Source organism: Lotus japonicus, chromosome 1 (assembly GCF_012489685.1).
Source record: "Lotus japonicus ecotype B-129 chromosome 1, LjGifu_v1.2".
NCBI classification, from domain to species: domain Eukaryota; kingdom Viridiplantae; phylum Streptophyta; class Magnoliopsida; order Fabales; family Fabaceae; genus Lotus; species Lotus japonicus.
Window position 1 is genome coordinate 96,724,532 of NC_080041.1, and position 10,985 is coordinate 96,735,516.

Sequence of the window (10,985 nt, forward strand, 5' to 3'; positions counted from 1 at the left end):
CAAAGGAGAAAAGACAATAATTACTCATGTTTAGAGGGAGTTAGTGGTTACCTCTTATGTTCTTCATCAATATGCAAATAAATTGTGAAGTTGTGTTCTACTTTTAATATAGTTCGTACGTAGGATATAGTTAGCCCTATTTCCATTCAAGCAATGTAACCGGCCGGAATATTGTAATATGAAAATTAACGATGGATTCTAAATACTGAAAGCTCTAAAAACAACTCACATCTACGATCACAACAAATGACTTTCAAGAATGTCAGGTTAACAGACCAATTCAAAGTCAGAATATAATGATTCATTTGCCTATGATTTGCGTTACACCACTACACATCACATATAATGAGAGTGGAAATGTCATATCATTGTTTGTTTTAGGGAAAGAAAAGTAATATTTTGAGTGATAAAAAAATTTAAATGAAAATATAACACATTTTTGTTATTGCTCTTTTTGGATGAAGAAGTGAAAATGAAAGGAAAAAATATAAGAGTAAATAATATAAAAAGGAAAATGATCTGCTTGGATTAAGAAAAAAAGAATAGAGAATGAAAGTATGAGTGAGAATAATAAAAATATGTATAATATATGTAAATACTATTTAACCTTTTTTTATAGCCATTTATAAATAATTTATACCTTATTTTTCTCATCTACCAAATTATTATTTTTATATTTTGTTGAGCATATTTTATTTTTAATATTTATTATAAATAACTTGAATCATAAAATGTATCCTACAACTAAGGGTACTATTGTAATTTCATAATTTCTTCCCTCACACTTAATTATTCATGAAAGGTTGAGAGAAAACTCTCATTTGTGGGAACCACTCATATCCTTCATTCTCCCCTCATTTTCATGTCCAACCCACAAAGAAAATTAAGATTCCTTATTTCACCTGGTTGTTTAAATAAAATTTAGGTCTCAAGATTGTTATTTGAATTGACTAAGAAACTAATTTATAAAATAAACGGATACTCGAGGAAGAGACTTTGTTTATTAATGCAAATTCTTAGCACACTTGCAAAACCTCTTAATGGTTGTTAGACGAGGTAGTTGAATGTAGTAATGTAATGGGACAAAACAATAAATAACTGAAACGACTAAATTATAAAGCATAAAAATTAAAATAAAGGCTAAAATGACTAAATGAAGAGAGAAAATAAGTAAAGAACTAAGGAAAATAAGTTAATGCAAAATCACCCTTTAGATGTTGCATGGGCGGACCCACTAAGGGGCCAGGTGTGGCATTGGCCACACCGGTTTTTATTGTTTTTTTTTAAAAAAAATTTATATGGTTAAAAAAAAAGAAAAATTATTTGTTTTCTATCACCAGTTCTCAAACACGCACGCTTCTTCTCTGTTCTCAGTCTCACATTGCTAGAAGTGCTTCAATCCTTTGATTTTATTTTCATGTTATACATGATGGTTGAGATTTTAGGATTTACAAATGATTTAAGTGAAGCACTACAAAAGCGTGATCAAGATCTTTTGAATGCTTTATCACTTGTCCAAGCCACCAAAGAAGAATTGCAAGAAATGAGGAATGATGGATGGGAAGAACTTATATCTAAGGTTATGAAAATTTGCAATAAGCATGATATTGATGTGCCTGATTTGGATGCACCGTTTGTGCAAGGGAAGAAACCTAGACGACATGCTATCACTTCTAGTGTTTCTAATTTGCATCATTATAAGCATGATTGTTTATTTAGTGTTTTAGATTTGCAGTTGCATGAGCTCAATGCTAGGTTTGATGAAGAGAATACTGAACTTTTACAATGTGTTTCATGCTTGAATCCCTCATCATCTTTTGAAGCTTTTGATGTGAAAAAATTATTGAGGATGGTTGAACTTTATCCAAATGATTTTGTTGATGTGCCGGAAGTGGTAGTGCGACATCAGCTTCAGAATTATGTTAGAAATGTTCGAAGTGATCCAAAATTTGCAAAGTTAAAAGGACTTTCAGATCTTTGTGCAAAACTTGTGGAAACAAAAAGGTGCAACACATTTGATATAGTTTATAAGCTTCTGAAGTTGGCTTTAGTCTTGCCGGTAGCTACTGCAAGTGTGGAACGTGTGTTTTCAGCCATGAAGTTTGTGAAGAGTCAGTTATTTAACAAAATGGGTGATCAATGGTTAAATGATCGTCTTGTAACTTTTATAGAAAGAGATGTTCTTGGAACAATTGACAATGATGTTATTTTAGCACATTTTCAAATAATGGTAGACGATTTTCATTGTAAACTCTTGGACTATAATGTAAACTATTCTATTTCCATGAGAAACTTTCTCTCATGGTTTTATCTATAATATTTTTCTTTTAGTCTATGATTGCTTTTATGTTTAGCCTCACTGATATTCAAGGTCTGGATCCGCCCCTGAGATGTTGCCAAAGCAAGAAGAGAACGGACCGTAGTAAGCTTGGCAACTAAAAATAAGGTTTTAAAATAATTGTCTCATTTGGTTTGTGTTGTGTGAAGCCCTTTTCAACTAAACGCGCCTTATGACGTTTAAAAGAACCATCAACCTTATATTTGATTTTGTAAACACATTTACATCCAATTGGAAGTTTTCCTGGAGGGAGCTCAACGAAGGACCAAGTTTCGTTGAGAGTAAGAGCTTCTAATTTGAATATAGACAAACAAATTTAAGTGGATTTGTAGCAATTGAAGTAGAAGCACAAACATAATTTGTTAGATTAATATGGAACTCTAGCTCTTTTATTTTGTACAACGTCTGACGGCTAATCTAGTCTCGTTATTTTTTTTTTATCTTTTCATGAACACTTTCCAACTCTCCTTACAAACCCCCTCTCTCTTGTCTTAACAAGAGTTTTGATTCTTTTTTACATCGGAAAAGATAAGAGTTTTATGACATGTCATTTCAGCTAGCTTATAGCTTATTTGACTAGCTTAAAAATTCTTCAAAAGTGTTTGGTGAATGAGTTTATTTCAGTAGCTTAAAGTTTTAAGCTATAAGCTATCTCAGCTATCTCAGGTAGCTTATAGCTTAAAGCTTATAGCTTATTAAATTTATTCTCATTTTTATCCTTATTATTTTATTAAAATTCCACCATTACCCTTATATATTTATAAAAACACTAAACATATTTTCCCCTCACATTTACGTATGCAGTTCCCGCCACACCGCTGGGCACCATAAGTATTAAAAATATTATATTAATAAAAATAAGTAAAAATTAATATTATATTTTTAAGATGATAAATAACTTGAGTTAATAAAAATATTTAAAGTGATAATAATTTTAATATTAATATCATATTATATAGATATTAATGTGAAAATAAAGTAATGTTAAATATAAAAATAATTATACAAGTATGTCTTTTTATGTCCTTTTACAATTTCAGCTTGTTTAACAGCTAGTTTTACCAAACACTTTTGTTTCAATCACGTAGTTTTTCAGCTTTCAGCTAGCTTATCAACTTTCAGCTATCAGCTAGCTTATAAGCTTTCAGCTAGCTTTTCAGCTTTCAGCTAGCTTATAAGCTAAACATATCAAACATAGCCTCCAATTGATTTTAAAATTTTAGTTTTAATGATACCTTCTAAATAATTGGAAAAGTCAAAACTCATTATAAATCAAAACATACTTGCTAATTTTTAACAAGAATATATACTAATAATATATTCATATATTTATAATCTGGAGTTATTTTGGGTTAGAAAATATTCCGTAGAAGGTTTATTAACATAGCTGTATTTCATTTTTCTATATCCAACAATTTACCTCCGTTATTAAAAATAATGAGTAAGCTTAATATAATAATATCTTAAGAGTTTCAAAAAAAAAAATCTTAAGAAACAGCCTTTTTCAATGTTTATCTTTATAATTGAGTATGCAACCTTTTTGCTTCAAAATCCATTTCAAACATAATCATTCAAGATAAGATTTATCAGTAGAAATTGAACCTTTTGCTATTGTTTAAATAGAAATGAGTTCAAATTCAACAAAGTATGTTTGTGCAGTGGACCTTCAACTAAGCTCCAAGACAAAACTCCATGTCGTGGTCCTTGTGACACGTGTAGGACACCCACGAGACCGTGTAGGACTTTTGATTCAGCAACAAGTAGTTACATTTGTCCTAGGTTGCTTTGGCATTTAGCCAAACACCCTCAGATCTGGTTCCTTTATCTCTCCTCTCACTCTCAAGTCATTGCAATTTGCAGCACATGCTCTGTTAAGTCAAAAGCCAACATGATTATAATGGCTCCACACACAATCTCACAAACAAATTAAACTTTAAAGTTTAATCCCCACCATCTATTCATTTATTTATTTCTCTCCCTGCTATTTATTTCTGTTCGAGAACTTTTTTTCTTTCAAGTTGTGTATCATTGATTATTCGACCAAAAAAATATATCATTGATTACATTATTTTTGGGACATAATGATATGCCATTTTTAAACACAGTCAGCCGACAATCCTGAAGATGAGAAACCACTTTACACGACAGAAAATCCAAAGTTATGATCATGTTAACAAAACAATGAGATTGGGTCACCTGAGTCACTCACCAATCCATATTAAAATATTTTTGATCTGTCTTCTGTGCTGTTCGTATATGTGAGAAAAATAATAATATGCCATAGGTACAAGGGAGAAAACAAACCCATACTATGGTGGTGGTCAAACATGGTAGGTCTTAGTTTGGTAGAATTTAATTGAGGACTGACTTAGTTTGCTAGTATACTACTGAAATCAACCAACACTGTCCCAATCCAAATCAAATTATATAATAAACTTTGAAACAAGAACAGTGGTAGAAGTAGAAAAGAGATAGGATAGGAAAAACTGAAAGAATAAAAATAAAATAAGAATAGCTCAACTAAGAACTTGTTTGTTTTCCAATCATCATAATAGAAATTGTTTTTTTTTTTTCGGTTTAGAAAAAAGGAGAAAAACAAACAAGCTCTCAATCCATCATCCAAAAGGTCAAAAAAATAATCCATGGCCCAAAGAAAACAACCCTATTAATTTGGATTTATAAAAAAAAAACATGTTAATATGCATCATAGTAACATGTATGATTTAACGCTAAACAAAGTTTCAACCAAAACTAACATGTGCTTAGTGAAGCACCAAACCAGTATTCCACAAAAGAAAAAGCAATTTTGTTATTGCAGAATAGAGAATATGTCAGCCAACAAGCTATCTTGTATTGCTTGAACTTTCACTCCAAACTGTGAATCATTGAGCACAGGTCTGAGGTAAGATAAAGCCAGCTCTCACCTCCTCAAAAGAATACTCAAATAGTTGAGCACTTTTTGCAGCAGACAGAGAACCAGAGTATACACTAACAGTGTCTGGTGTTGTGGCAGTGAACATAGAGACAGTTGGAGGGGTGGTTGGAACTGGAAGTCCCATATTCTTTGGGGTCTTGTTTTCTTCATCGCCAGCAATAAATGGCTTTGAAGGTGGAGTTCCTATTTGCACTTGACCTGTTTGCTTTATTGCTTGTGTTGCTACATTCTGTATTTTTCTATGGTCTTCTTGAGAATTGGATATGTTGGCTTTAGACAAGACAATGGGAGAAACAGGAGAGAGTGGCTTCCTAGTCAATGGTGACTGAAATTCAAGTTCCTTCTCTACATTGCGTGTAGTCTTGTGCATTGAATGACCAAAAACTTTAGATGTGCCCTTTCCTGCATCAGTTGCCATTGAAAATGAGCATTTGAACTTCTCAAAAAAGAGTGCTATGAGCTATCACAAATCATTTTGAAGAACTCTTACTAACACTCTTTTATTAGTTTAAATTATGTCGGATCCTCTAAATATATGGATACCACTAAAATACATAAATTTTAACCAATAAAACACAGTGTTAGAATGAGGGTGTTAAAATTAGTGTTTGTCGCATTTCTCTCCCAAAAATATCAACGGACACACAGGATTCTTAGAGGAAAAATTTAAATACCTGAGGATTGAGTTGAATGGTAAACATTCTTGTTGTGAAAGATAGAGCCTTTCTGACTGGACATGTTACCCTTTTTATTAGACTGCTGAAAAAGAGAACCTTGTCTTGAATCCTGAAGCAATGCTCCACCAACAGAAAACTTTCTGCTACTTGGAACTCCTATTGTTGAACATCTAGAAGCCTTTTTCACACTTTTAGTTGGGCTGGGTTTTGAGCCGTAAAGTGTTTCATGCTCTGCCATAAGTTGTCCCTTAATTTTCTTTTGATCCTATGTAACACAAAAAATTTGAGTTATAGATCATAACTAATGAGTAGAAACAAAGGAAGAAAATTCAGTGCCATCAACTACATATTTTATTACAATACTACATACCCTCTGTCTTTGTTTCTCATTTTCTTTCTCCTGCCTTAAGGTGCTGTAATCTTCAAGCATGGAAAGGAGCCGAGTCTGAAAACATCCACGAAAACAAAATTGTAAGAAAAGGTATGAAGTGTATCCACTGAAAGATAATTAATTTACATGCTAAATGCTATACATATATACAATTTTCCAAAAGAAGTCTACCACAGCAAATTTTTGCTAATTCATAAAAAGATGCATAAATGATTTTGGTAAAATATACTTACTCCTTCATACAAAAACTCAAGTCCTCTTTCTTTCTCCCATGCTTTAACTTTTACAATTATGGCCTCAACCATCCCTGTCACATTAACATACAAATTGAAACAAAAGGGGAAATGAAATGAGGATAAAGCCCAAAGTTCCTACACTTCATAACCCTGTAATTTTACACATGCTTGATTTTGGTCCCTATAGTTGCCATTGCTCCAATCAAGTACCTTACTTTCAAATTTGAATAAATATGGTCCTGGCATTAAACTACCATCCAATAAGTAACATAAAAAGCTAAGGTGGATGACAATTTTTCATGTGGATGGCAAGCAAAGACTCTGTCACCTACCATGTCAAAAATTGTGATCTATGTAAACATTTTCTATTAGTTATTGGATGACAAATTGAGGATCACATTTGTTCAATTTTGAAAGCAGAGTGAATTAATTTGAGATTTTGAAATTACATAACCCAAAATCACACCTCCTTAAACTAAAGGGACCAAAAACAATTTAGCCTAAAGTAAACTCATCCTGATGCATCAAACTCCTCTGCTAAATCACTAAACCAATACTCAGAAGAATAATGCAATTAAAATTATATAATCTACCCGAGTACAATTAATAAGCTTGCATCAACACGACTTTCATGTATCTACATTTAATCCAAATTCTATTTATTTGTGAAAAAGTAGAACCTAATTGCAGAAGCCACTGCAATATGATAGGAACTTATTCGAAGAAGAACTCCTTATCATGTGCAGAGGGTTACTCACCTGGAATTTTGCTTAATAAAACCCGGGCCTTCTCAGCACGTTTCAAAGCAAGATGTGCACCTCTTCCAGCATTGTAACGATTATCATCCTATAAAAACCACAGTAACTGAAAAAAATGAAGCAAGAGAAAATAAAAGAAAGGAAATATCGATTATTGTCAATCACAATAGTGCCCCACCCTGTTGTACTCCTCCAGCCAGCTTTCTTCTTGACTAGCAGCCAACCACTTCTCAACCTTTTCAAGGATTTCTTTCCTGCTAAGAGCTTCTTCTTTTGTCTTTGCAATTTGGTGCTCAATTTTCTCTAACAGATTTTCATGGTTGACAGATTCTGCATGGTGGTTTGAAATATGGATGATAGGGTAAGAGGACAAATAATGAGGACTGTGGCACATTTTGATAACAATAACAAACGGGTAAATACTTACAAAACAAAAGATTTGCAGCAATACTATACTAGCAGATGAGAAAAGGGAAGAAACTTAATTAATAGCCATATATTTGTTCTTCTGTTCATGACTATTCATCACCAGACTAATTTTGTGGATACTTAACATATATCCTTAAGGGTTTATAAGTATGATTGCACGAACTAAGAAATCATAGTACAATAAATGAAGAATGATGTAAGTAACTTTAATATTCAAATAAAAAACCTTACCAGATTCTAAAAGTTCAATTGAATGTTCGTGTGGAAAAACTGTTTGTGTAGTGAGATGTGTACTTCTGCAGATTTCCTCTAATTCCAACTTCCTTCTCAGTAAAAGTTCTTTGATTTTGGTTGATTTAAGTTGTTCAAGCCTTCCCACTTCAGTCTCAACCTGCAAGGAAAAAACCCATTTCCTTAATTACATAATAGATAGTGCAATCTACATAAACTAGGTGATAAAACTCACGTAGATGACGTTATCAATTGAGAGCATGTTAGGCTCAGTAAATTCAGACTCCAAAGCAGCAATTTTACTGGTCACGTTGTGAAATTTCTGCTGTTCCTCAAGTGGTGTATCCATCAAATTCCACATCTCTAACAGTGCAGTTGCAAGGGTTTGAAGCTGATACAGCATGAGAAGTGAGGAAGGCTACCTCAAATAGAACTGTTTTTTCACAAGATGAAGTATAAGAGCAGTGATATACTGATACTAACCTTCTGCATTCTCTGTATTTTAACCTCTCTCAAAGTTTGAACTTTAGAAGTCAATTTCTTTATGGTATGATCACTAACATCTTGTGTACCAGTGGAATTAGCCATAGTGGGACAAATCTCAAAAAATAATTCTTTCACATCCATGCCAAGGACTGAGCACAATGAACTAAGAGTGTCCAAAAGGTCAGATATCTGCTTCAGTCGACTGGTCTGCAGCAATTTAAAAGAAATCTGAGATTAACATTTATAAATATTCTTGGAGTAAGAAAATGTTTGGAAGGGAAAAAAAGGCTCTTTCTCAACTTAAATCAAGCATTAGCAATAGGTAACACTAAATTGCAGCATTTCTGAATACTATCTGTTTGTCTATGAAAACTTCTAGGAACAAATATAACACATATTATACAGGAGTAAAGACAGCAATCACCTTTTCATTTTGAAGTTGAAGTAACTGCCTGTGTAATTCTTGTAGTTTTTTCAAAGACAAGTTGTTCTCATCTATATATGCATTAACCCCCACACTGCCATAGAGCTCACTAGAAATCTTCTGCAACTGATTTAAAACTTCAAAAAATTGTTTCATCCTTTCGGTTTTCAACTTGCGCATCTCCTCAAGTTGTGAAATAACAGCTTCGCGTCTTTTCTTCAAGCTTTCACAAGACTTAGTCTCAAACTGAGGACGCACCAACATAAACTTGTCAATTGTAAAATCTCACTGTGACCAAGAAAATGGCTAAACCCTAAAATCAATTACTTACATGAAGTGGCTGTTCACCCATTGCAGCGCAGATGCCGGCAATTTCTACTTCATAATCAGCAATTTCTTTCTGAAGTTTCGCTCTATACTGTTTCGCTTCATCCACAATTTTTCCATACAAGTCCAGGCACTTGTGTTCTATTTCGAGCAACATAGCATCCCTCTGAGAATCAGTCTCCCCAAGTTCATCCCATATTACCTTACATTCAACAAAAAGCGATCAATAAAAACGAAGAAAATAACCAACGTTAGTCCTTCAATTGGTCCTATAAAAGAAGATAAGCAAAAAGAGATTCTTCAAACCTGAAGTTCGTTGAGTAACAAATTACACTTTGTTTCTTGATCACCAAACTGACTGCTACGATTGCGGAACATAGCAAACAAGTAGGCTGAAAATAGAAAACAAAAAGGCAACATCATGATAAGAAAATGGGAAACATAAAACCACTTAAATACAATCAAACACTGAAAACATCAATACTTTTCAATCAATTTGAAAATGCTCAAATCCAACTTGATTTCTAGGGTTCAAAACATTTCAAACGAAATTGGGTCATTTTTTTTGTTTTCTTAGTACATTATATCAACCGAACAGAGTAGAATCGAGAAAAATGATAGAGAAAACACACCTGATTCAGCTTTTACGCGAAGAAAAACGAAATGCGAGTGATTTTTGAAGAAGAAGAAGAAGAAGAAGGGTTTTTGAGAGCAAAGGGAGTGAGTGTGAGAATCGAAATCGGTTTTGGGAGGGAATAAACGGAACGGGAGGAGCCGTTTTCTCGGGTTTCGGGATCGAATCAGGTATTGACACGTAAGCACCAATTCATGAGGATTGATGACGTGGCCAATTAGCGAGCGTGATATTTGCGGACAGTGATGAAGTCTGGTATTTATTTGTGGTCAAACATTTCAATTTCAATTTCAAATAAAGAAAATGCATTGATTTTCTTATTTTACGTTAGTTTTTTTTTATTTATGGTTCGATACTTCGATGATTTCAATTAATGGTGAAGTTCATAAAAATCATTTTATGTTCCATTTCTAAAATTAAAGTTAATATAATGATTTGTCTAAATGACTCATGTGGGTTACTAACCCACAACCTCATTGACCAATAAGATTTTTTATTAATAAAATATAGAAATTATAATCTACTTATCTTCAATGTGATTAGATGATGAGTTATTTAATTGAGACTTTCTCATTGATCATTTAGACAACCCTTTTATATATTTTATCAATTAAATTAAATTGAATTAAAATGTTAATATAATCTAGGCTTAATACATCAGAAGACCCCTGAAATTGTAAAGGGAATCAATTCCAGGGCCTGAAAAATTTTCGCATCAAATTGGATCCCTAAGAAATTTTTTTTAATTCAATTAAGGTCAAATGCTGTCAGACCTCAATTTTGTCCTAGTCATCAATTACACGTGGCTTTTATAATTTTTTTTTAATAAAAAAATTAAAAATAATAATTTTTTATTAATGATATGAGTTTTATAAATTTAATTCAGTAAAATTATTTTTATAAATTAATGTATGATAGTGTATATGCATTAAATTTATTTAAATTTTCACTAATTAGTAATTATTTTTTATTAGTGACGAATTTGTTTTCGTCACTAAATTTTGCCTTTATAAAAAATGGGGTGGAGTGTAGATTTTAAAAAAAAAATGGGGTGGAGTGTCATTCTTGCAAACCTTGAGAGGGGTGAGTGTATTTTACTCTTATTTAATCAGAAAAAAA

At 32.5% G+C, this 10,985-nt stretch overlaps 2 protein-coding genes across 2 annotated transcripts; one reads left to right on the forward strand and one right to left on the reverse strand.

Moving 5' to 3' along the window:
• The first annotated feature begins 1,429 nt into the window (after window positions 1–1,429).
• Window positions 1,430–2,317, forward strand: LOC130713572 (uncharacterized). Its single transcript, XM_057563348.1, has one exon. It carries the CDS (start codon window positions 1,430–1,432, stop codon window positions 2,315–2,317), a length of 888 nt encoding a protein of 295 aa, XP_057419331.1.
• A 2,488-nt stretch (window positions 2,318–4,805) lies between these two features.
• Window positions 4,806–10,343, reverse strand: LOC130713582 (65-kDa microtubule-associated protein 4-like). Its single transcript, XM_057563359.1, has 14 exons — window positions 10,339–10,343; window positions 9,865–10,118; window positions 9,539–9,624; window positions 9,237–9,434; window positions 8,906–9,151; window positions 8,479–8,688; window positions 8,231–8,386; window positions 7,996–8,155; window positions 7,514–7,665; window positions 7,336–7,423; window positions 6,575–6,648; window positions 6,321–6,395; window positions 5,948–6,215; window positions 4,806–5,675 (listed from the first exon to the last, which is right to left on the reverse strand). Exons 1-14 carry the CDS (start codon window positions 10,341–10,343, stop codon window positions 5,221–5,223), a joined length of 2,427 nt encoding a protein of 808 aa, XP_057419342.1. The 3' UTR covers window positions 4,806–5,220.
• Between the last annotated feature and the right edge of the window lie 642 nt (window positions 10,344–10,985).

Excerpts from the sequence above, each read along its gene's own strand:
- LOC130713572 (XM_057563348.1), top strand. The coding sequence starts at position 1,430 with ATGGTTGAGATTTTAGGATTTACAAATGATTTAAGTGAAGCACTACAA.
- LOC130713582 (XM_057563359.1), bottom strand. Across the intron at positions 8,689-8,905 it reads TTCAACTTCAAAATGAAAAG|ACCAGTCGACTGAAGCAGAT; the intron begins GTGATTGCTGTC and ends AAATTGCTGCAG. Across the intron at positions 6,649-7,335 it reads TTTATTAAGCAAAATTCCAG|GGATGGTTGAGGCCATAATT; the intron begins GTGAGTAACCCT and ends TTAATGTGACAG.